The 26,023-nt window shown below is 40.0% G+C and overlaps 1 protein-coding gene across 5 annotated transcripts; it reads right to left on the bottom strand.

The window, feature by feature from the left end:
* Positions 1 to 6: 6 nt before the first annotated feature.
* LOC114053473 (nuclear transcription factor Y subunit alpha) lies at positions 7 to 25,761 on the bottom strand. 5 transcript variants are annotated; one of them, XM_027876567.1, is made up of 10 exons: positions 25,663 to 25,761; positions 21,883 to 22,031; positions 19,872 to 19,958; positions 16,021 to 16,167; positions 13,219 to 13,350; positions 12,644 to 12,749; positions 10,035 to 10,201; positions 8,159 to 8,332; positions 7,498 to 7,599; positions 7 to 1,083 (listed from the first exon to the last, which is right to left on the bottom strand). In XM_027876567.1, exons 2-10 carry the CDS (start codon positions 21,955 to 21,957, stop codon positions 1,030 to 1,032), a joined length of 1,044 nt encoding a protein of 347 aa, XP_027732368.1. In that variant the 5' UTR covers positions 21,958 to 22,031; positions 25,663 to 25,761; the 3' UTR covers positions 7 to 1,029. The 5 variants fall into 5 exon arrangements, with proteins under 5 accessions (XP_027732368.1, XP_027732372.1, XP_027732370.1 ...); XM_027876571.1 differs by having other exon boundaries at positions 19,875 to 19,958; XM_027876569.1 differs by having other exon boundaries at positions 19,872 to 19,955.
* Between the last annotated feature and the right edge of the window lie 262 nt (positions 25,762 to 26,023).

Raw genomic sequence — 26,023 nt, 5'->3', positions numbered from 1 at the left:
ACACACACACACACACACACACACACACACACACACACACACACACATCATTGCATTCTCCCTTCTATTCCTGAAGTGCTGTCAAAGGTGGACAGTTTTACAAAAAGTCTGTGATCAGCAACCTACAGTTTTGCTCTCTTGACATTTTACTGACTACGAACGTTCTCAGCATCTGAACACAAAAAGAATTTAAGTTGTTCTGTTTTCTGCTCCAGGAATGGCAACTTCTAGGACTGGCCATCCCTAGCACCTTATAGGGGGAAAAATGAGAAAATCTGCAATCCAAGTGATCTCTATATCAGTTACATTTTCAGTGTGGGAAGGCAGGTAAGACCACCTACGCTGAGAAGAGAAGCATTTTAAAATGCTACTGAGTCTTTGACTGTTCTACTCCAGAGGTACATTTTTTCCCCTTGGCATTAAACCAAACAGGTGGATTCAGGTTCTTGCTACAATCACAGGCTGATTGAACCTTATTCTTAGGGAACAGTATGCTCTTTACACATCACAGGATGGAAATTTCCTCTGCCTGAAAGTCATCTCTGCATGCAACATGTTCATTCTGTTGGTCACACATAAAATCTCAAACTTCATGGATGGATGAGACTAACCAAACTCCAAGTGGGAAGGAGCGGGCTGTGGTTGTTTCCCGGACTGCAGTCCTGCTAACGATTGAACAGTATCTCTCCCCTGGGATGGCCCTGCTTCACCAGTGAAATTAAGTGCTGCTTGTAGTACTGTCTCATTGGCTTTTTGTCTCTTGTACCATCCAAATATATGAAATACTAATGTCATTAACAGTCTGAAGTCCTGACTGAGAAGGGTGGGACAGAGTCCTTGGAATTTCAATTCGCCAGAGATCACTGCAATTATAATACCAAACCACTTATGAAAAATTAAGTGGTTTCTGTTTTGCAGAAAAGGGCAGAATGTGATCCTGAGTGTCCCACTGAAAGGTCTGCTCAATTTCCTGGGATAATGGGACACAGTGGAGAGGAACCTGGATCAGCTCACTCTCTCTGCTTTTGGTTAGGATACTCGAATCATTTGTGCCATTGCTTCCTCATCTGCTTGACTTGGATCCTGGAGACAAAGAAACGATAAAAAAAAAAAAAAAATCATCTTTCTTCTCCAAAGTTAAATACTTCTGATTTTCACAACAAGTCTTCATAGAAAAAAGACAGTTTTATCAAAAACAAAATTCAGCATCAGTAAAGTTTATCTGTCTACACAGTTTGCAATAAGTATATGGAGCGGTTAGCATTGCCTGCACACTGCCTTTTTAAAAGGCAGAAGAGATGGGGCTAACACATTCCACTTTGGATATACAGGTACTTATAAGTGCCAACTATGTCCCTAGTAGGAATTAGGAGAGAAATATAAAATAATCCCTGTCTTGTGGAGCTTGTGGAAGGAACATCTAGGTCCAGGAACTAGGGTCCATGGCAGGTAGATTGTTTGCTTTTCCTTAAAAGAGAATGAAACCATTCATTGGTCCAAAGGACTAAGGTTTCAACTATTGAAATAATTTCCTCTTCACCTAAGTACAAAAAACTAGCAACAGGAGGAATCTGGGGCTCCTTGGGTTTGGCACATATTTCTGACCAAGAGTGCTATCATGGCAAATTTGGAGGCAAGGGAACCATTATATCCTTGCTAAATATCCTGCTATTGTTCAGTAAAACTTTTGTTGAATGTTTATAAGTTTATTTTGGCCTTGATTGGCAGGAGTGAATCAGTATGACCTCTTGTTTGAAGTAGTGGGAGAGGAAATGCATATGAGTTGCTGGCTAATGTGAAAGTAGGGGGAGCTTCACTCAACTGTATCAAGGTTGTATCCTTGCTGAAAATCCTCTCCATGCTATTAAGTGAGCTTCTTTTTGTTAATTGTTAGATGATCTATGAGTGTCTCATTTCCCTCCAATCCACCACACTGGATCGAGTCAGGCCTGGCCCACAACTGACAGCTACAATCTACTTAGAGATGAAAATAACATAATGATTTTTAAAAATATTCTTTTTAAAATTATGAATCTGAAAATCAACAAACATTAACATTTTCATATACAAAGAAAAGAGAATTGTATATGGAACTGTGAAACTCTATTATGTAACCCTGGTTTTAAGGACATCATAAGTTAACACTGTAGTACCAACACTGACCTGTTTCCTCTGCTCTCTTCTGTGTATTAAAAAAACGATCTTGACTTTCTTTTCTATTTTTTCTTTTCTTTTCTTTTTTTTTGGCCTAAGTCTCATAACCCTTCCTCACTTCCAACCCCAGAAAAAAATTAGAGCTTTCCCAGGAAACAAATAAGCACAGTTAAGCAAAACAAATGCACACACGTTTGCTAAGTCCCCAAATAAATGACTCATCATAATGCACCAGGAGGCCATCACCTCTGCCAAGAGATGGGAAGGAGGACTGAGTCATCATCTGACTTCTGGAGTCCTCATTAGTCATTGCAATGATCATAGTTCTTAATTCTTTCAGTCATTTTCCTCTACAATGCTGTAGTCTTCTTATACGTTGTTCTCTTGGTTCTATTCACTTTTCCCTGAATCAGTTCAAATAAATCCTTCTTCCCAGGCTTCTCTGAATCGGTCCCTTCTGTCATTTCTTATAGTGCAATATCCCAATACATTAACCTTCCAAAATTGGTCCATTCATTTTACAATTGAGAAGCACCCACCATGTTTCTAATTCTTTGTTACAACAAAAGTATTGCTATAAATATTTTTCTTCCCCAGTGTCTGTTTACCTTCCTGGGGTATACCCTTAATAGCGGTATTGCCAAATTATAGGGTATGCAGTTCAGGCTTGGATCCAAATTATTTTTTTTATAAGGATTTAATCACTTCATAGCTCTACTACCAATGTCTGTGCTCCCATAGCCCTTCCAACAATTGTCATTTTCCACTTCTAATGTGAGGTAGAACCTCAGAATTATTTCAAAATGCATTTCTATTATTATTAGAGATTTGGAGTACTGTTTCATACAATTGTTGACAACCTGTGTTCCTCTTTTGGCTACCTTCCTAAAGTTTCAGTGTTTTATTTCATAATTCTGGTTTTATAAAGGAATTTATCTACAGGTTCTATGATTTGTTCTTTGACCACAAAAGATTTTGTTGCTGTTTTCATTGGTTTTTCTGGAGTTTTGTAAATGAATAGGGCTAGAGAACAAAAAATGGGAATGGTGAACCAGGAAGTCTCAGACTTCTGGGTCCCACCCTCTTCTCAGTCCCTCCCTCCTCTGTTCCCAAACTGGGAAAAGGATTGATCTGTACTTTTTCTTTAAAAAAAAAAAAAAAAAAATTTATCAGCATCTCAGTACTTTGCCCTATTTCTTTTCTGGGAATCAGACCCTCCAGGAACCCAAATTTCTGGCCCCTGGCAACACCAGTGGGTAAGGCAGGGGGAAAGAGTCTATGAGGAACAGTAACAGGAAGCTAGATATCCTCTGGTTGGTGTATTTCCATAGGGATCAGCCCCTTGATCCCGGCCAGGGAACATGTAGCTTCCAGCATTCTTAGGAGAGTCACGGGCTAGTAAGATGGCAGCCCAGAAGGGTGGCAGAGGCTTTATGATAGTACTGTCCCCAGAAGAGTATAGCTGGTAGCATTCCTGGAAAGACCCAACCAGTCACATGTGCCAAGAATGTTGGGTGAAAGATACAGTCTCTATCTCGGTTTGAATGCTCTCTTGAAATAGCCTTTATTATGTAATTTTTACATAATGATTTTTAGTATTTAGTAGAACCCCATGAGGTTCTGAAGCCAGGTTTGGAAGGCAGGCTTTATTCAGTAGGATGAGAACCTAGCTTGACTACTAACAGAATGTGCTAATCATCTATTATGGTCAGAGATATAACTGGGGAGATGTGAATCAAAGTACTTGGGGAAGGCTTCATACAGGAGGTAAAACTTGGATAGGTGAAAAGGAGGAGGGGCACAGGGCATTTCAGAATGGGGAAGTAGCAAAAACCAAAGCACAAAAGCAGGATTCATAACTTAGGCAGAGGCAGTGAAGTGTGAAACCTGACTGAAATATATCTTCTTGAGAGTAGGGATTATTTAAATTATTTTTTGGTTTTTTCATTCTCAGTAGGAGGTACTACCTACCACACAGAAGGTACTTAAATGCTTGCTGAATGATGGAACAGAGAATTCATACTCCAAAAAATAAACAAACAAAAAAAAAAAAACAAAACAGCCAGTAAGATTGGATAGGAAAAGTGAAATCCAGGTGGAAGGTCTTGAACTAGGCAAAAGGGCCTGGACCTGATGTCATAGGAAATGAGAAGCCCAAGTAGACTGTTGAGCCCAGTAAGGATATGATGGAAATATTAAGGAAACTTAATCTGGCACTGGTGCTGTGAAGGATGGATTAGAAATAGAAAACTGACCAGGAGACTACTGAAGTCATGTAGGCTCAACCCTGGGTAAGAGGACAGGATGAAGTCTACAAACGTTGTGATAAAGGAACCAAAAGGACTTGGTGACAAGTTATATACATAGATGATGCCAATGTTTCCAGTTTGAAAAAAAGTGACAAAGGTTGTAATAAACAACCACTGGCTAATTGTGGAAGGGAACTGAAAGCTAAAATAATAAATTTAGTTCTGGATACGCTCAATTTGAAGTGACCAATTAACATTTTGTAGGCAATTGGGAATGGGTGACTGGCATGAAGGTTAAGATGTCACGACTGGAGATAAAGATTTAATAATAGCAGCAGCTAACATTTATATAGAGCTTACTATGTGCCAGGCAGTGTGCTAAGCACTTTACAATGCTATGAGGATCAAGAGATACTAACTATAAAACATTTAGCACTGTGCCTGGTATGTAATAAATACTATATAAATGTTAGTTATCATTATCATCATCATCATTATTAATCTTCATAACAACCCTGGGAAGTAGGTGCTATTGTCATCCTCATTTTACAGATGAGGAAAACTAAAGCAAACAGGTTAAGTGGCTTGTGGGTCACTCAGTTCGTGAGACTGGATTTGAACTCATGTCTTCCTGACTACAGGCCTGATGCTATATCCACTGTGCCACCTTTGTGGTGGTTGAATCATTTTTTAGTCATGTCTGACTTTTCATGACTCCATTTGGGGTTTTCTTAGCAAGGATACTGGAGTAGTCAGACATTTCCTTCTCCATCTCATTTTACAGATAAGGAAATTGAGGCAAAAGGGATTAAGTGACTTGCCCAGAGTCACACAGCTATTAAGTGTCTGAGGTCAGATTTGAACTCAGGAAGATGAGACTTCTTGACTTCAGGCCCAGCACTCTATCTACTGTGCCACGTGGCTGCCCCTTTCAGCTCCCCCTTAATCCAGAAAATAAAAGGAAGAAAGAGAACAGGGCAATGGCACAGAAACCAAATCCTCACTCGATGAGAAGAGAAGTAGTACAAAGAATGCCGGACCTAGAGGCAGGAAAAATCTGTGTTCGAACCCCATCTTGACATGTACTAGCTATGCAACCATGGGCAAGTCACTTAACCTTTGCACTTCAATTTCCTAATCTGAAAATTAGGGATGATGACAATAATCATCTGAAATATTCATTACCTGCCAAGTTCAATGGATTCCTCTCAATTCTCATCCTTTGTGACCTTTCTGCAGCACCTAACAATGCTGGACACACTCTTCTCTCTGAATTACTGGGACACCTGCTCTCTTTTGGCGATACTCTTACCTTAGCTGTCTGGTCCTTCTCTCCATCATCATGCTATTCCACCGCTAACTTTGAGGTACTGGAATGCACTGTCTTAGGGCCTCTCCTCTTCTTTCTCTGCTCTCTTGGTGACCTCACCAATTCCCATCTCTATGCAAATGACTCAGATCCAGCCCTAGACTGAGTTCCAGAATTCCAAATCACCTATTAGACCTGTGATGTCAAACTCAAACAGAAATGGGAGCCACTACTCTGTACATAAGGATTGCTGCACACTGCATATTGACTTAACTTTAAAGTGTGATATGTTTTATTGCATTTTTATTTTGTTGAATATCTCCCAATTACACTTTAATCTCCTTTGGGTTGTACTGGGCTATGATGTGGGCCAAATGCAGCCCACAGTCTGTGTGTTTGACACCTCTGTATTAGACATTTCAAAGTGGATATCCCAAAGTAACTTCAACCCCAATACGTCCAAAACAGAATGCATTATTGCTTTCTCCAAATCTCTTCTGAATTTCCCTCTATCTGTTGAGGGCACCACCCATCTTTCCAGTCATCCAAGTTCATAAGCTTGGTGTCATCTTTGACCCTTTCAGCCCATACATTCAGTTTCCAAATCTTGTTTCTACTCTACCTTTACGTAACATTTCTGACATTTTTTTTTTTGGTGACTTGCCAAGGGTCACAGTTAGTAAGTGTCAAGTGTCTGAGACCATATTTGAACTCAGGTCCTCTTGACTCCAAGGCTGGAGCTCTATCCACTGCGCCACCTAGCTGCCCCCATTTCTCACATTCTTCTGGGACTCACAACCACAAACTTAATTCAACTTCTTATCACTTCTGACCTGGACTAATGCAATGGACTCCTAATTGCTCTTACTGCTGTCTTAATTGACCTCCTCCCCTCTTCAACCCATTCTCCACACAGCACAGACTTGACCAGGTCACCCCCCTGATGAATAAACTCCAGTAGCTTCCTATCACCTCCAGGATCAAATATAAACTCCTCTGTTTAGCAGCCCACTTTTCAAGCCATATTATACATGATTCCCCTTCACAGGCTTTACAGTCGAGCTAAACTAGCCTTCTTACTATTTCTCCCTTTCAAACCTCCAACTCTCTGCCTTTGCATTGGCTGTACCCCTAATTGTACCCTTCCTCACCTCCAACTCTCAGAACATTACTAAGTTTCCTTCAAAGCTCAGTTAAAATGCCACCTTTTATAAGAAACCTTTACTGATTCTTCCAAGATGTTTGGGGCCTTCCTTCAAAAAATTATTTTGTATTTACTTTGCAAATACATATGTGTAAATCTGAGCTAAAATTCCACCTTCTGCAAGAATTCTCTTGCTCCATATTCATTTATATTAGTGCCCTCCCTCTCCGTTTACCTTTAATTTACCTGGATATACATAGTTGTTCACATGTTGTCTCCCCAATTAAAATTTGAGTTCCTTGAGAGCAGGAACTATTTCTGCCCTTTGGGGGGTATTCCCAGGGCATTGCTTGGCACATAGTAAGTATTTAATTAACTTTGTTTGTTAACTATTGACTGACTACATGTTTTCTCCTCCAATAAAATAAGCTACTTGAGGGCAGAGACAGTTTCATTTTTTAACTTTCTCCAGTACCTAGCACAGTGCCTGGCACATAGCAGGTGCTTAATAAGTGCTTTTTGACTAATGTTAGTACTTACCTCATAGGGTTGTTATGAGGATCAAATGAGATAATGTATGTGTGATACAACTAGCATGTTAGGTTTATGTAAGTCATTGTTCTTATTACTATTATCATTACCTGCATGTGAGGACTATCCTTTTCCTTTGGAGAGAAAAATCGACCACCTTCTCCACGTTTCCTTGCCATGGCATGACGATGCCTAGACTCATGTAAATATTTCTGCAATGACAGAGATCCTTCTATTTAACTATTAACTTAGAGAGACCTCAATTATTTAAGTATAATCTTCCCCCTCAAAACAGCTTCAGCATATATAGTTTCAATTCAATGAACAGTTTTTAAGTACCCTACGATGTGCAAGGCACTGTGTTTGGCAATGTAAAAGACAAATAACTTTAATTCAGTGGGAAAAGTAGAGAATGATTGGGAAGAAAATCTGACAATCAGTTGAGTACAGTAAACAAGTAAAATTTGTGTGAAATAAAAATTTGGTTCTAACCCTATGATCTCAAATGTCAAAATCTACTAATATCCAAAATAACATTGTGCTTCCCTTCTTATAATCCACATAAACATGGAAGATGATGCTCTACCAAATTGGGTCTCTCAGTTAATTATTAGCAATGATTAATTATTACCAATGAAGACAAAGAAAAGCACTATAGATAAATTTCTAGGAAAGTCAAAGGGGAAATAGACTGATCTTACGACTATTAACTTACAGACCACAAAAAGGCCCAATGCACTTCTTCTATATACTTTGCAATTATATACTTACCCTCCTTTCCTTGGGGATTTTCCCTTCTGCCTCTAGCTTGGCTCGAGCTTGTCTCCTCTTAAGAATCCGGTGATACTGCTTAGCATTCACATAGAGGGGCTCCTCCTCAAGCATTTCTGCTCCAGGCAAGGGGATCCTCTGGATAGCAGGCACAGAACCAGCCCCTGGTACCATCTGAATAAGAAAGAACCCAGAACTTATTATTTAGCAGCATAAATGCCCTGACAAAGCAGAGTTGCTGGATCCCTGCCTACCCTTTTTTTTTTTGCTTCTGTAGTAAGAAACACAAAGATGACTTCAAAGTATCTCAAAACAAATCATGTCCACTGCTTGCTTCATCTGCTACGAATAGCTGCTGCCATCTAATGGCTATTATCATCATTACTAATACCAGCAGTAACAGCAATCAGGTACATATACACAATAAAGTTGGTAGAATGCACCAATCTCATTTTACTTGATATTTATTCAGACTCATCACCGTGTGACACAATGTTAGCTCAAACCTATAGTAGCAAATACCAAGAATAATTATCTTGTGCTTCCTTGCCATTTCTGATGAAACAAACTAACCAATGACAGCCAGCCTTGTCCTACTGAATTTTTGGTGTCCTAGATGTCCTTGGGAGCCCGTCTATATGTCATTTGATCATTCTTTTGTCATGCTTGCTAAGTTAACTATCCCAATAAAACTGCCCTCAAAACCTCTTTGATCCCTGAGGCCCTTTTCACGCAGGAAGATTCTGTGTATTCTTTCCACTACAAAGAGAAACTGCAAAATTCAAGTCTTCACTCTGTTATGAGTTAACTTGTTTATGTATAGAGTACTACAAAACCCACAATCCTTGTGGGATTGAACATTTCTTCCCTAATCTCTGAGAGCATCTCACTGTTGGTAAATATTGTAGAGTTTACCTAACATGTCCCTCCCTGATAAAGTTTTATGTAAATGATATTTTTAATAAATTAATTAATTTAAAATATAAACTATTTTGCTTTTTTAAGGGGCTTCCTTAGCAAAACTCTTTAATACCTCAAAAAATCCTTTGTTAAAACGATTAATCACTCTAAATTATTCACTAACATACAGATTCTCACCTACTAATAGAATGTAAGCTCCTTGCCAGCAGGGAATGTTTTGTTTTCATCTTTGTATGCCCAGTGCTTGGCACGGAGCCTTGCACATAGTAGGGGTTTAATAAATGCTTGGTGAATACCTGCAATGAAGGGCAGGGGGAAGGAGAAGGGCAGCATGAGTGGAGGCACAGAATGGGCTCCCCCCACCCCGACACACACACACACACACACACACACACACTCCTCTATTAGTGAAGGCTCCAACTGTAAGAATTTCACTTCAAAATCAAATTCTTAATTTAAAAGTATTATAGACCTTCATAATTCATATATTAAAAAAGTCTTAAACAGGTTTTTATAGAATCTCTGTAACAAAAAAAGGCTAGAGTTGTATTATACAGCTTTTGTAAATGAAATCAGCTCTGGAAGGCATAAATTGAGATGTCAAGGAATCATCAAAGAAAAAATCTGTTTTGTGTCATAGCATCATCGTAAAATTGAGCTGGAAAGGATCTGAGAGAGCACCTTGTCCAAATTCCTCATTTTACAGATGAGGAAACTGAGGCCCAGGAAGGTTAGATGATTTGCCCAAGGTCATACAGGTGCTATCAGATATGGGGACTGAATCCAGGTCCTCTGACTCCAGAGCCAATGCTCTTTCTATTGTAATTATTGTCACAGAATTATAAACCCAGGCAGTACCTTAGGGATGATGTGGCCTAATGCCCTCATTTTACAGAAGAGTAAACTGAGTACTAAAACCTGTAGAGAAGAGGAAACAACAGGATCCATTACTCACCATGACCATTCCTCCTGAATTGACCACATTCCCAGCAACTGGTAGTGTCACAGTAACAGTCCCCTGTCCACTGCTAGTAGTATTGGTGTTGGCTCCTGTCTGGACAATCTGTGCTCCTGCCAAACTGGCTGCTGGGATGGTGATCATGCCAGAAACAGGGACGGTAACTTTAAGAAAATAAAACATTTGTAAAAAGCACAAATAAACAAGGGAAATTAGTCTTTCTTCTGTTGAGCACATTCTCAGTGACCCAGGGTAGCTATAGAGTAGGCAGTCATCTCTTCATCTTACCATCTTTCTAATAAGAACTGATTTTCTCTAAGTCGAGTTCAAAAGGATCAATCTGGGCCCCAGCACTATGGTCTCACCCTATCTTTAGGACAACTGGAATGATTCAAGTATTCACATGAACATTTCCCATATTTGAAGGTAGGATCTTTTTGATTTTTAAAGGATCTGCATCTGTAGAATCCCCTCCACAAGCTGACCTGACTATAATCATACATATAAATTTTGTGCAAGATTTCAGGATCAGTGAGATTGTATGTGTGCGCGTGCACGCATACATATATAATCTTTGCAAACCTTTACATGCTGGACAAAAGTCAGCTATAATTATTAATAGGACTTGTCCAAAGATAAAAGCGGCTTCTTTTTAGTAACTTTTAAAAGTTGCTCTCCTCAGACTGTCAATAAAAGTGCCTCTGTAACAAACTGTATTTTTATATGATCCACTGACCAGAAACCAAAGGATCTAGGTCAGAGTATTTACATCAAGTATTTTTAAATTATAGAATACTAGAGTTGAAAAGGCCCTGGGAGGCTATCCAGTTTGGCTTTCTACTCAATGCAGGAACTTTATCTCTACAATATTCTGGTTTTGTATGGAACACATTCAGTGCTGAGAAGCTCACTACTTCACAAAGCAGTCCATTCTACTTTTGGGTGCTAAAAGAAAGTTCTTTACAGTGAGCTGAAATCTACCTACCCTATAACTTCTACTTATTGGTCCCAATTCTAACCACTGAAGTGACAGTAGTAGTAGCTCCCTCTTCCATATGACAGTCTTTCAAATATCTGAAGATAACATATTCCTTCCCTAAAGACTTTTCTCCAGGCTAAATGTTCAGTTCAAAATTCAATTCAGCCAATACTTCCTTAGATGACGTGGTATACAGAACTTTTACAATTCCTGGTCACTTCCTTCTAGACTATTTGTCAATTCCACCTACACACCCTTAAAATTAGGTGCCTAAAACTGGATGAGACTTCAGATGTGGTTTGCCCTGTGCAACGTAGAGTAGGACTACTACCATTCAGGACATGACACTTTTATTTAATGTAGCCTGATTACATTTGGTTTTTATACATCTCAAACCTAATAAAAATGTTTGTTGAACTGAAAGCCATATTGTACTACTGAAGGCAGCTAGGTGGCACAACGGATAGAGCACTGGGACTGGAGACAGAAGGACCTGAGTTCAAATCTAGCCTCAGACACTCACAAGCTGTGTGACCCTGGGCAAGTCACTTACCCTTGTTTGCCTCAGTTCCTGATCTATAAAATGAGCTGGAGAAAGACATGGCAAACCACTCCAGTATCTTTGCCAAGATGACCCCAAAATAGGATCATGTTAGTTAAACAAAAGAGTTAGACATGACTGAAACATACTATTGACTTGCACTGAGACTAAACAGTCAACAATGTACTATGATTGCCCTGCAAGTCCCATCTCTTTGGTTTTTGGACCAGAACTGTGAATTCACTGGTAGAGGAAATATTCTCTCCAATAACACCTGTTCTACAACTTACAATATTAAAGAGTTGTCTGAGGATACTGAAAGGTTAAGTTGTTTGCCTGGGGTCTTCAAAGAGCCAAAATATGCTTGACTCTAAGATCAACCATCTATCTCCTACACCATGTTGTCAATCTTAGATTATATTAAAAGAAACATTAAATTCACACCAAGGGAGGTAATAGTCCCACTCTGCATCCAAAGTAGTGGACTTCCCTTTGAAATACACATTCAAGCTTTTCACTGGCAGTGAACTGGAGACTCAGCCACTCATAGCCCAAGGTCACAAGTCAGCTGCAAAATGTAAATGAAAATTCAGATTCCCAGTTCCCTGAACAGATGACAAAGTGTCCTAGGATCAGTTATACTAGCAACAAGACTATAAATGCTACGCTTCCAGAAGCTAAATCAATCCTTCCCCACCACAACCTTCTCTTTCCCAATACTCCAAAGCTTCCACTTTTAAAACTCTGACCATCTTCAATCTTTAAACTCCAACGTATGGAAACATTTCCACATTTGCTCTCAAAGAGCTTTCAAAGTCTGAATCAGTAGGACTCCTGAGACCAAGGTTTTATAAGTTTCTTGTGGGGAAACCTCTTTTCATTTGGAAAAAGTGATCACAATATTTTGGCAAAGGAAAACTACAGCAACTACTCAACTATGAGACTGAAGAAGATATGAAAGAATGAAAAGTACTACTTATGGGAAGCTAGATGCCCCTTCTTCAAGAGTAAGCCAGCCACCCAAGAGAAACAAAATACACCTGAAAGAGAGAAACAGTGACGTGAAGGCACACATATGGCCCATACCTTGCTGGAGGATAGTGCCATCTGCATTGACTGGCTGATAGACAATGGTCTGGCCTTCAGCCGTCTGTGCCACTTGCTGCCCTTGGACAGCTATCTGCTGCTGAGTCTGCAAGGAGCCAACAATAAACACTATCAATAGGCAACATATATCCTCCTAAAAGTATTTTCAGAGTAAAAGAAATGGGATGTCACATAGATCCACATACATTTCATAAGCATGTTACTGAAAAGGGATCAGTTTAATCCAAAAAAGCAACTTTAAGAGAAAGATAGAGGTTCCTTACAAGGGGTAAAGAACTGAACTATCACAAAAAGGCTAAATGTGGCCAAAACAGAAACAGAATGGAAGTTGGAGAACTCTCATTCCTTCTATTAGATACTTGTTTCAAATCTTCAGATTCTTTAGTTTCACCCTCCCCTTAAAAATAAAGATGAGGTTTATATCTGTTATTTAACTTCCTCATCTTTTACAGCCATTAACTTCCCATCTCTAATATATATATGAAATGGTTTGGCTCAGCATCTTAATACTTTCGAATGAACCATTTTATTGCTTTCTAGAAAAGAGCAGTTACCTGGGTCTGCCCAGCAGTGACGGCAGTCTGGGGCTGCTGAATGATGATCTGCTGGGTTTGGCCTTGCTGACCCTGCACCTGCACAGCCTGACCCCCTTGAATCTGAATCTGTCCTGGCTGTACCAACTGGATCTATGGAAGTTAAAAAGATAAAAAAAGAAAATTATCTCATCTTGAAACTTCCCTCATTTGATCTTCTAATGTTATTTTCTCTCAATTTATACTTCAAAAAAGTGGCACACAGTAAGAAAGGAAGGAATGGCATTATCTTTATCCTCCTCATCGTTGTAAATCAAGAACTACTTATCAATTATTTCAGTTTAGTTCAAGAGGGAACGGATAGCTCCCAAAGTAGGATGGATTTCATAGGATCTATAGAGCTGGAAGGGACACATACTAAAGAAGCCAACTACAGTGGCTAAGAAAACACTAGAACAAATTTCTGAGGTTAAGCTGTAGGACCTCTTCTAGAATACTGAGAACACAGGAAATAATTATCTTTCAAAGATGGTAAATATAAATCCCCTTCTGAGAGGCAAGGGGAAGAAATAAATAGCCATCTCAAGGTATCTTACAGAGGGAAGAGTTTATAAAATTTTTAACATTCATTTTTAAAATTTTGAATTCCACTTTCTTTCCTCTCCCCTCCATATTGAGAAGGCAAGCAAAATGATGCTCATTATACATGTGATATCATGCAAAACACATTTCCATATTGGTCATGTTGCCGAAAAAGAAAAAGTGTAAAATATGCTTTAATCTGCACTCAGGGTTTATCGATTTTCTCTCTCAAGGTGAACAGTTTTTATTCTGAGTCCTTTGGAATTATCATAGATCATTATTTTGATCAAAGCAGCAAAGTCTAACATTGCAGTTACTGTGCACAATGTTCTCCTGGTTCTGCACCCTTCACTGTGCATCAGTTCATATCATCCTTCCCAGATTTTCCTGAAACAATACCCCCCTCACTATTTCTTATAGCACAATAGTATTCCATCATAAGTATGTAACAATTTCTTTAGCCATTTCCCAATTGTCAGGCATTCCCTCAATTTCCCACTCTTTGCTACCCCCCCCACACGCACACAAACACAGCAAATCAGTGTACTGCCATTGCTTCTGGAAAGGCTGTGTATATTCTTCTATGATTTTACTAACATCCCTGTGACTCCCTCATTTTCATTCCCCTTTATGTGTTCTTTCCCCCTTTAGACCGTAGGATTATTTAGGGTAGAAACCATCTCACTTTTGAATTTGTATCCCAGCACTTAGTATATGGTTTGGTATACAGTAAGCACTTAAGCAAGGTAGCTAGATGGCATGAGTGCTGGGCCTGAAGTCAGGAAGACTCATCTTCCTGAGTTCAAATCTGGCTTTAGCTACTTACAAGCTTGTGTGACCCTGGGCAAGTCACTTCACCCTCTGCCTCAGTTCCTCATCTATAAAATGAGCTGGAGAAGGAATGGCAAACCACTCTAGAATCTTTATTAAGAAAACCTCAAATGGTGTCACAGTCAGACGCAACTGAAAAATGACTGAACAACAACAAAACACTTAACACATTTAATAAATTCTTTTCAATTACTTCAGTGGTACTGCTTAAATTCACACCAATTCCTTCTGCTGAAGGTGCACCCCATTCCTGTCTTTAACTTGATTAAAGCATATTTCTAAAATCCTACTCCTTATCCTATATATCCAACATTATAATGATTCTATTTCAGTTTCTAATAAGAAAAACCAGATGGGTATGGGGAAATAGAGATTATTAAAATCATTTAGTGCAATTAGAATTGTTACCTACATTCATAACCTCAAAATTATCATTGATTCTTTTCCTCTCCCCCACATCCAATCAGTTGTCAAACCCTGTCAATTCAACTCCCACAACACTCACACATTGGGTCCTCCACTCCATTCACAGAACCACCAGACTAATATAAGTAGGTCCTCATCACCTCCAACCCAAACTATTATAACAGACTCCCAATCGATTTCCCTGATTCCAGGTTCTCCTCTCGTCAATCCACTGTTCACACAGTTGCCCCAACCATCTTCCTAAGATGAGGAACTGAGGCAACTTCTTCCTAACTATGAATATATCACCCTTCTACTCGGAAATATTCAGTGGTTCTTCAATGCCTCTGATATAAAATATGGACTCCTTAGCTTGGTATGTGAGGCCCTCAATAGTTTGGCTTCCACCTATCTTTCCAGCCTTGTTTTATAATAGCTCCTTATACAAACTTTATGTTCTAGAAGAACTGGAACACTAGACTTTCTCCTAATTTAATACATGTTCTATTCTCCATGTATTCACTCAATCCATTATTCATGGCTAGAATGGATTCTCTCTTCATCTCAACCCCTCAAAAACTTTGTCTTCTTTTATGCCACAATTCAGGTATGACCTCTTTCATGAAGACTTCCCTGATGCCACTGCCAACCCCCAACTCCTCCAGTCATTTGTATTCTATTTTTCTTTTGTGTTCATGTTGTACTCCCCCAATAAAATGTAAACTTCTTGAGGGCAGGAACTGTTTCGTCTTTTTATCTCCAAGATCTAGCACAGAGTACCAAGGACAAACCTGGTAAAAGTTTGGTGAAATGAAATCAACAAATGATTTGTGGCAACGTGTATTCAATTAATCTGAAGAACAAGTTAAATAAACACTTATTAAATGTCAAATGCACTGTGTTAGGTTAAGGCAAGATACAAAAATAAAGATAGTATAATTAAGAAAAATTATAACAACAATTTACATCCTAATGAATTCCATACAATGACATGAAGAAGCTTACTTGCTGTAATCCTTGTGTCCCAGACACAGGTACTTGCATGATGGTCTGACCTTGGCCACCAGGGACAGCCTGGACCATAATGGGCTGGCCAGCTGACGTGATTAGTTGACCTCCACTCACTTGTACCATCAAAGGCTGGCCCTGGACCTAGAGATCAACAGAATGAGAACAATGAAATAAAGCTACACAGAGAAAGAATTTAACTATAAGCCAGTCATCAGGACTACCCACTACCTTTTTTGTCACTCAGGACAAAAATGTGCTGGGAATTGGGGTGAAGAAAAATGAGTGTATGAGGCCTTCTATCAGTGATTTTCAGTGTAAGATATGTGACTAAATGTCAAGGTAGTTTAAAGTTAAAATAGAACACAAGTATAATCTTTTGAAGTTTCAACAGATTTACAAAAAACCAAGATTTTTATCAACATGCATGGAATAGTAGCTGATAAGAAAATTTGGTTGCTTGCCAGCAGACCAATTTCCAGGAATGGCATTTATCAAAGGGGAGAGTGAAGATTCTAGGTAATGTGGAGAGGGAGGGAGAGGAGGGGGGGAGAGAGAGAGAGAGAGACAGAGAGAGAGAGAGAGAGACAGAGAGCAAGAAAGAGAGAGAGAGAAAGAGGGAGAGAGGGAGAGAGGAGTATAAAAAATACAAAGCGCCTGCGTGGAAAGCACCTTCATTTAGGGTCTTTAAAAGTAAGCTCCTCTCTCCATTTTCTTTCAACTCTGATTCACTCTTCCAAACTCACCTTGAGGATTCTGAGTAATTTTCATCATTTAATGCTTACTGCCTTAAATTATAGATTGATCTTAAATGGATGTACTCCATGTGCTGTTCCAACCAATATGAGATGTTTGGATCCCCTTAAATGCTCCTTAATACAACCATATTGATTTTAATTTCAGTAGAATGAGGAATGTGGAAATTATATAGAGGCAACTGATATGAATAGAATTCCTACTTTTCAAGTTTCTAAGAGGAACTCACTCTAAGTCTGGAAACTACAAGTGGGATGTAACATCTTGATTCTTAAAATGAAATGTTCTTTTCCCAGAACTCCTTCTGGAAACCATAGTGCAAATCACTTCAGTGAAATAAAAATGATCAAGGGCCACAAGGGTAGTATGGACCTTCTGTTCTCAGGTTCCATCATGATTTTGGGATGGGAGTTCTTCCAAACCAATAAAGGAAACTCTTTCACAAAAGAACTTTCTACTTAAAAAAAAAAAATTAGTAGCTGACTAAAATATGCTGATAAAAGGGTCAGTTTATACTTTTAGAGACTACAAAGTTAGGAATTATTTTCTCCACTATAAAAACAGGTGAGAGAGAGTAAAAGAACATTATTAAGACATTTCAAATTCCAGGCTTTATTATTCTGTCCCTTGGAAGAATTCCATATTTATCATCTACAAATTTTACTATCAGATTCTTATATACCTGTTTCCTCTTCCTTCTCACTCCAAAGTGGATTCCTTTTGAGACACACAGCCCATGTAATATTTGATACACAGATAGGTTTTCAGAACATTTATTGCATGAATACCTAAAAGAGCAATTAACAATCCTCTAAAATAATGAGATCCCTAGAGAAAAAGGGCTGCTACTTATTTCCATCAAGAGCTTCCTTTTCTTTAAAAAAAAGTGTGAAAGTACTTGAGATAAGCTTTATATATGGCACTCCTATTTATCTAGCTATCCATCACCTCTCAATAACTCTCCAGATCACCACTTATATGTACTCAAAAATGAACATTGACTAAGGAGAAGCCTTTGATATGTGAACAGTTAAAAAGTACATGCACAAGACGAGCAGCAACGGTTAATCAGCATGTTATTATGTTCCCATTCCACAGGCAGTTAATGACAATCTGCAATACTTGCAGACAGTTCTGGCTTTGTGTAAATTGGCATTACACAAATTCAACTTTATGAATTCTGAAAGAAACCTGCATTCCAAAAACACACCTATGTTAACTTTACTGTACAGCACTGTGCTCTCTGTTCCAACACTGAGGCCTCCCACCGCACCCCACCTCCCAAAATAACACCCAAACCTCCGAGTGAAAGCAGAAGAAAGGATGCTTGGAGAGACCGTTGAGGGTTTGGCTTGAGAGTTTGGCAAAACTTTTGGAACACCCTCCCCAACGTGTCTGTCTTCTATCTATGTTTGGGCATGGCGTTTATGTCTATGTCCAGCCACCATGTGGCTGGCCCAGCCCCTGCATGCTCCTTCTCCTGTTCTCATTTCTCTGTCCTGGCCCCTGTCCTTGAACCAGATGAGTATATGCCTTCTTCCTCTCTGCCTCCCTCCCTCACATCTGCAGGCAAATTCATATTATGTAAAAATCATTTTACATAGGTCTGCGGAATGGTCCATTTACTTAAAGCAAGAACTGTCTGCATTTATATATTAAAACTAAGACAAAGCAAGCAGAAAAGATGGATGAGCCACTGAACCCTGGGACAAATACCATTAGGGTAGCACATATAAGATCAACTTCTTCCAGGATGTAATATTCAGAAATTTGCATAATTCATTATCCTACAACTATTCTTTTCTGACAAACTGGCATGAAAAGGAAAACCAGTACCAATTCAGTAAGGAACCACGCAGTGCACGGCACTAAGCAGTAAAGATCTGAGCCTTGTACCCTAGCTTTTGTTTTAAGAATTTCCAATCTACATGGAACAAATGAAACGGGCCGCACAAATCAGGGTTTGAAATAACTTACCTTACCTTCTGTCCTAATTGTTCAATTAGGTAAGTTAAGGAGATACTATCTGCAGGTTCACAGACTATTACACTATCTAATCCCAAAGTTTTAGATACAGAATTAGAGTTCCAGTTTTCTGAGCAAAAGCCAAGGCTCTTCTTTACCAACTCATCTACACTATGGGGAATACTGGCTGGTTGATCGATTTAAATTGCCCTAAAGTACTTTCTACTAAAACTCACCAACGGGATTTTTGGCCTTGATCCCTAAAAGGGAAGGAACCTCCCTCCAAACCCAACAGTAAAGTAATTCTCAATCTCAGGTCAGGAAAAGGTAATGGTTTATACATATAAATTTGATGAGCTTATTTGTATTTCACCAATATCTATTTATGGGATGCTCTAGTAGAGTTTCTGCATAGAAAAAGCTGTTTAATTTAACCATATAAAGATCTACTCCAGGGGACCATCCAATATGCTAGTTTCTGAAGTTTTCTATTGACAAAGTACCTAATTCTGCTTACATATGTCAATGATAATTCTTTAATCAACTTAGCTTTCCTATTGCCTACTTCGGACAGCTAATAATGAACTTCCTTCTATGAGAATACATTACATTGTCAGCCCACTACTACACTAATTTATTGAAAATAATACATAATATTAAGCTTGCTATTTTCTAGCCATTTAGTTCATTAATTTAAAAAAATGGCTAATTCAAGCCTTATTCATTTTTTTTCTTGTCTCCTTTTATCTCAAATTATTCACATTCAGTACAAGAGTAAAGATCAAACTCCTAATTAAATTTCTAAGTTAATTTAAAATTCCTACTGCTGAGAATTGCTTCCAGTTACTCATTCAATCATTCCCTTTCTATTAATTCCAAATAGAGAGATACGTATGATTTCAGAACTGGATGACAACAGTTTCTGCATGCTTTCTAGGAAACATTAAGAAACTCAACAGGAATTTTTATGGGTCTCAAATGAAAACTGGCAGCATCAAATAGAGAAGAGAATCATATGCCACTCTCTTTACCTTTCCCATTTCAAACCCTGACAAAACAGCATCAGACATGAAGTGAAAGGGAGGTTCATGCAGTGCTCACATAGATACAATCAGAGAAATCACCACTACCTGGAGTGTCTGGACTTGCTGGCCTGAGGCGGATGCCACCTGGGCCTCTGTCTGCAACTGGACAGCAGTGACACCACCCTGCTGCTGGGAACAGGAACAGGAATAGCTTGAAACTTGACAAGGAAACGCACAGCTCAAGACAAGAGATCACCTTACCTCCTGGAGGGACCGAGAGATTCTCTCCTCAAAAGCCCCTTTTCCTGGACTCTCAGACTGAAAGAACTGACCGAGTTGCTACTGTCATCAACTGGAACAATGATGGGGAGATAAGCATTTGTCCTTTTACTGAGACTCAAGACTCTGCTCTTTAATATGCCAATGGTCATATTAGATGCCATTTCATCATGTTTAAAACCAAATTGTAAGGTAGCTTTCAGAAACAGGCAATTCAATTCATTTGCTTATGGAAGCATTACAGGGCTCCTTTGTATTACAGCACTCACTTGGTATTCAACTGCATTTAGATAGCAAAGTTACTGGAACTGCAGCTACATTTTCAAAAGGAAAATGTACATTTGAAGAATTTCACAGCATTTGAATACAACCAGTTCAAGTCTTATAATGAGTGCCTACTACATGCAAAGCACTGTTTTAGACAGAGAAGGATATAAACACAAGACTAGACCACCCCAGCACAACCTGTGGACCACAGCATCTTGCGGGCACGCCAAAGGATTTCGGGCGGCCCACAAAAAATGTAGAGAAAAACATCCTCTACATTTTTTGTGGGTCACCCAAAATCCTTCGGTGGGCCATAAGCAGTCTGCACAGGCTGCAGGTTGTGCAGGCCTGGACTAGACCTTTGCTCTCAAGGACCTTACAAATATCTATGATGCAATGGGGACAAATTATTAAAGACTAAGCACCTTTACAAATTTACAACTTTTATAACCTAAAACTATTTCTATTCAACTCAACTACCTTAGAGGCAATAAAGTAGTAAATGAATCTAATGGCTTTCATATAGTTGTGTCTATCTTAATGGTTATTTCTGACAAAAAATTTTTTTTACATCAATTAGCATACTATCTAGATGGTGAAGCTTTTGTGGAAACCGCTCATTTGGAAAGGGTGATCTCAGTGAACTGAAATCAATTCAAATTGACTTCATCCTTTAGCCACTAATCAGGAACAACTTTCCGTTATGCCCTCTGAAAACTTCAATTTTCTAAGTACAATATGTTAGAGCTTGGAAACAATGCCAAACCCAACAAAAAGTTAATTCCCTTTTCATTTATACCTGATCAGCAATTCTATCTGAAGTCAGACTAACGTACAATGAATGTCTCTTACTGGGAAAAAAAAAAGTGGAAGCTTATCCTAAAATAAAGTAAACCTAAGCAAGAAACAGCAAAAAATGTCATCTATATATATTTCACAACAATATCCTACCTGGATTTGGGATTAATTTAAAAACCAGCAGCTCTAAATCCTTTTCCAATGCATCTATACTTGCAAGTGCAGCTGTCTAAATATTATCCTAATGCTGAACTAGATATTAACTTTCCAAAATAATCATCTTGTGGACCAGTTCAAAGCAGATCTACTTGAATCTAAGTGTTTTGTTTTCATCTACTGTAGAAAGCCAAGGTGTCCATACATCAATTCCATCAGGAAAAGAAACAGAACAGAATCAGTTCAATATATTCACATGAAGACAAACTTAACCATTCCAAAGTTCAACATGAAAGTAGCCTGACATTTTGAACTTTAATAATTTGTCAGGAAATAAATTTGTCAGGTTAATTAATAAGAAGGCAGGCTGTTCAGGTAACATGAACAAACAATTCCAGTGGGCTGTGGATAGAATACAAGTTGCAAAGAAACCTGAATACACAGTTTGAGATACTGAGTCCAAATAGAAGGAAATCTTACCAGGCAAATTTCTAGACCTTTGCATCTCACCAAACCCAGAACATGATAATTTTTCAACGGTATTACAGCAGTCCCTATTAATACTATAGCCAATTCTGTTACTTTAGTACTCAAAGCTGAATCATTTTCATACCTGCTGCTGAATCTGTCCAGCCTGCACGACAATCTGTTCTGTAGAACTATTGCTGTTTGCTGTATACTGTTCCATGTCTCATTTAGGTTGCAATTCCGTATATGACAACCTCCCACTGGATATCCTGGGATATGGCTAAGAGTGTGCTCCTATTAGAAAGGTTAAGAAAGAAATGTTACTAGAGGATTATAGTCAATAGATATATAGATCACTATAATAATATATGACTTATGCATATAATTTAGCACTAAAATTACAAGGCTAAATTACTATACAGTTGGATTGTAATTACAATAAGCCTATATTTCTACAACAGTTTTTAAAATAATTTCAAGGCAGGTGGCACATTTGTAAGGCCTGTTTTCATTCAATGTTATGGTACATATACACTATTTTAATCAAGTGGGTAGATTACATAGGCCTGAGATCAAATTCAATATTATTCAAATAGCCATTAAATGTTTTTAAGTAGGAAAGGACTACCTAATCAAAATCTAGAGGGTTCTGGAGTTTGCATGGGATTTCAATGAATGGAAGGAAATGCATTTAAATACTGAATGTATCTTTGATTTCTAGTTAACTGAAACCACAAGGTAAAGCCTAAACTCTATACAAGCTCACGTTGATTCAACTTTCTACATTTTCGACCCGGACTCCAAGACCCAGCTCAAATCCCCTTCAAGCAAGGCCCTTCTTTGGGCCTCAGTTTCTTCCAGTGCAAAATGAGGGGCGTAAAAAAGGCCCTTCTACTGAAATTGCATATATGACTGCAGCTCACATTAGAGACACGTGTACGTTCATACATACATACGAACACACACACAGCTCATTTGATCCTTATAACCCTCAAAGGTAGGTGCTATTGTTCCCATTTTACACATGAAAAAATTGAGGTTCGGGGTTATATAGCCAACCAGACTATATACAGCCTCAGGAGACACACCCAAAGGTTACCCACTCCAAGTCCAGGCATGTTCTATACATTTCTCTAGACTGCCTCTGAAGAGCTCAATTGCATGTGACCCTGATGTTCAATAAAGCACAATTCAACTCTACTATTCTTGCCTTCAGATGGCCAAATGACAATTTCATTAACACAGTTATGCCTCAAAAATATCCTTCTTCTCCACTGAATGGTCAATTATGACAGCATAGTATGCCTTTTTGGCTTTTATCCCACCCTATGATTAACGTAAAATCTAAGTCTTACATTCACACAAGAAAATAAAGTTTATGTAAAAAACTATTTTCCTAAAGTATCCCATAAAAATTGCAAAGCCCAAAATTCAAAGATCCTCCAGTGAACACAATGTGTATTTTCAGGATACAATTCCAAGAATGAAACTTTTAAGCATTCCAAATTTCAGTGCACACTCACACAGATAAAACACATGTGCACTCTCCAGCAGAGAGCAGAAAGAGCAAGCTTGAGATAGCTTCCCTATGTTGGATTTTCGAGTGTAGCTTTCAATTTTGTGAAGGGAATTTACAAACATGAGATACTTCTTTTTTTAAAGATATGCAAAAACATATTCCAAAGGCAAATGTTATTTTTTTAATTATCCATACCATCAAACTCTATTCAATAATGTGTATAACTAAGAACTCATCATTACTTTTATCAAAGAAAACTGAATTCTAAGAAGCAAAGCAGAGGGGGAAAAAGTTCTTTGAGGGTTCCTTACTTAACAGCTAGGACCAAGAAAAAGAGTTGGGACAAAAATCTCCTTTTATGTACAAAAGAAATCAACTCTAGTAATAATAAGCAGAACCTCTTAGAAAGTTGAGTGATTTTTCTGTCCACCTCTGACTATGTCAACCCTTTCCTCATTTAATAAATTCCAGTGGATCCATATTACCCCCAGGATCAAATAAAAAAATCCTGTTTGGCTTTTAAAGCTCTTCATAACCTTCCTACTTTTCCAGTCTTCTTTTACTTTCCTCCTTTCTGAGTATTTCCATCCAGTGACAATGGCCTCCTCGCCATTCCTCTAACATGACACTCTTATTTCCCAACTCTCCATTTTATCTCTCTCCATACCTAGAATTCTCACCTTTCTCATCTCTGCCTCCAGGGTTCTTTCAAGTTACAGCTAAAATTCCACTTTCTGCAAAATGCCTTTCCCAGTCTTGGTCAATGCCAGTGCCTACTCAAGATTGTCTCCAATTTATCCAATGTACACCTTGTTTGTAGGTAATTGTTTGCAAGTTGTCCTCATTAGATTTTAAATTCCTTGAGGGGACTGTTTTTGTCTTAGGGGCATTCCTAATACAGTGCTTAGCACCTACTAGGTATTTAATTAAGTACTTCTTAACTTGACTTAATCTTGTAATACACGCACACACTTCACTTGAATCCAAGTACTGTACAACTCTACCGAAAAGTCACCACTTGCTACAACTTTACTGCAGCCAGAACCATAGGATTTAAAGTTGAAAGGACCCTCTCATTTTTTTTTAAGAAAAAGAAGCTTGGTCCTAAACATGAAGACAAACACATAAAAATGTTTTTTTTTAAAACAAACTTAAAATGCAAAACATTTTATAAATAGGGACCTAACTACACACTATATACAATAGGAGAAAAATAAATCAAGAGAAGGAACCTGAGGTCCTGGCTGCCATAAGTCAGGTAAGAAAGAAGATGGTGGTAGGGGAAAATTAACTCCATGTTTTGAAAGAGGCCTCCTGCAGTCACTCTTTCTGAGAGGAGAACAAATTGGTACAGGGAGCTTTCAGGAGCCAAATGGACATGCAGCCTGGGAAAAGGAGGCAGCTTGGTTTGGCACCACGTCTGGAGGGGGCTGATGTTCTGCCCCAGCAACGAGAGAAGAGGAAATGACGAGCCAAAAGGGGGTGGTAACGGTAACGGGACAAGAGACACAGGGAATGTTGGCTGGAAGGAGGGGCATGGTCAGGCCAGGGGAGTGGGGGGTGGGAGAAGTGGAGGGGAGGCCACCGGCCTCCCGGATCCAGGAACCAAGCGGACAAGGGAAGTCAGACAGTAGAGGAACCAAGAAGGAGCGTATGGGGGGAGGGGGAGACCACGGCAGGGGGCTTTTGTACCAGGTTTGCCAGACTGCCCGTCCTGGGTTGTGAAAGGGGGACTGGTCAAGGGTCTAAGCAGACCCCACTCACAGAGAACGGGGAGGAGGGAGACGAAGCAGGCGGGATTTCAGGGTCCAGATGATTGAGTAGGGTGGAGAGGAGAACGAATGAGTGTGAGTGCGTGCACACATACACACAAACGTACAAAGGGCACGTCCAGACGGAGACCACGGAGGGGAGCAAGAAAGGGGTGCTGGGTGGTCAGTAAGGTCGGCAAGGGTCTGGAGGGGTGGCATTAACTGGAGACCCGTCCACCACAGCCCCTGGAGCCTGCGGGCCCAAGGAGGTGGTGCCCAAGCCCCAGGGAGGTTGGGGGTTGGCGCCTGGAGCCGTGGCCGAATGGGGAATCCGGGCCCCATCTGGGACGTCGGGACCCCTGGGTCAAGGTGCCGCGCCCGAAGAGGCCCCAGCCATCCCCACACGGGCGGGGCGGCCCCCTGCAGGCCTCGGCCGGGAGTGGCGGGAAGTCCCCGGTACAGCCACACCACGCCAAGGCCCGGTTCCAGACAGGCCCGCCCCACAGGCTCCGCTGCTGCCGCCGCCGCCGCCGCCACCCACCCCGCTCCCCGGGCTCGGCGGGTGCCTGGGCCTCTCCTGAGTGGTCAGCGAGACCCGCCAATCGGGGCGCTGGGGCCGGCTCTGGGCCGCTGGATATTGGCTCCTCACACTCACCGTGCCTCGCTCCCCCGGTTCGCTGCCCGCGCTGATTGGCTCCAGTACCGGACCCCGAAACCCAATCAGAGGCTCCAGCCGCCGCTGCCGCCGCCACTGCCGCTGCCTGGCAAAATGGCGAACGCGAACAAAGGAGCCCCGGGCCCCCCCTCCAACCTCCTCGGCGCATGCGCCTGTAAGTCACGCCCCTCTCCCCGCCCCCACCCCCCATCCCACCTGCGGGCTCTCCCCGCCCCGCGCTGGGTGCGTACCGCGCACGCGTCCCCGAGACCCAGCCTAGGCCCCACCCCCCCACCTCCGGAAGAACGCGAAGGCTCCTCTAGGCCATATTGACCCACCCTTTCAACTCAAGCACCACCTT

This window comes from Vombatus ursinus, unplaced genomic scaffold, assembly GCF_900497805.2.
Source record: "Vombatus ursinus unplaced genomic scaffold, bare-nosed wombat genome assembly UNPS02014811.1, whole genome shotgun sequence".
Taxonomy (NCBI): Eukaryota; Metazoa; Chordata; class Mammalia; order Diprotodontia; family Vombatidae; genus Vombatus; species Vombatus ursinus.
This window is presented reverse-complemented; position numbering and strand designations above follow the sequence as displayed.

Bases quoted from the DNA above. Each gene is read 5' to 3' on its own strand.
- LOC114053473 (XM_027876567.1), bottom strand. From the start codon at position 21,957: ATGGAACAGTATACAGCAAACAGCAATAGTTCTACAGAACAGATTGTC. The intron at 19,959-21,882 runs GTATGAAAATGA...TCCTGTTCCCAG, and splicing joins CTGGACAGATTCAGCAGCAG to CAGCAGGGTGGTGTCACTGC. The intron at 7,600-8,158 runs GTAAGTATATAA...CTGTCATTGCAG, and splicing joins AAATCCCCAAGGAAAGGAGG to AAATATTTACATGAGTCTAG.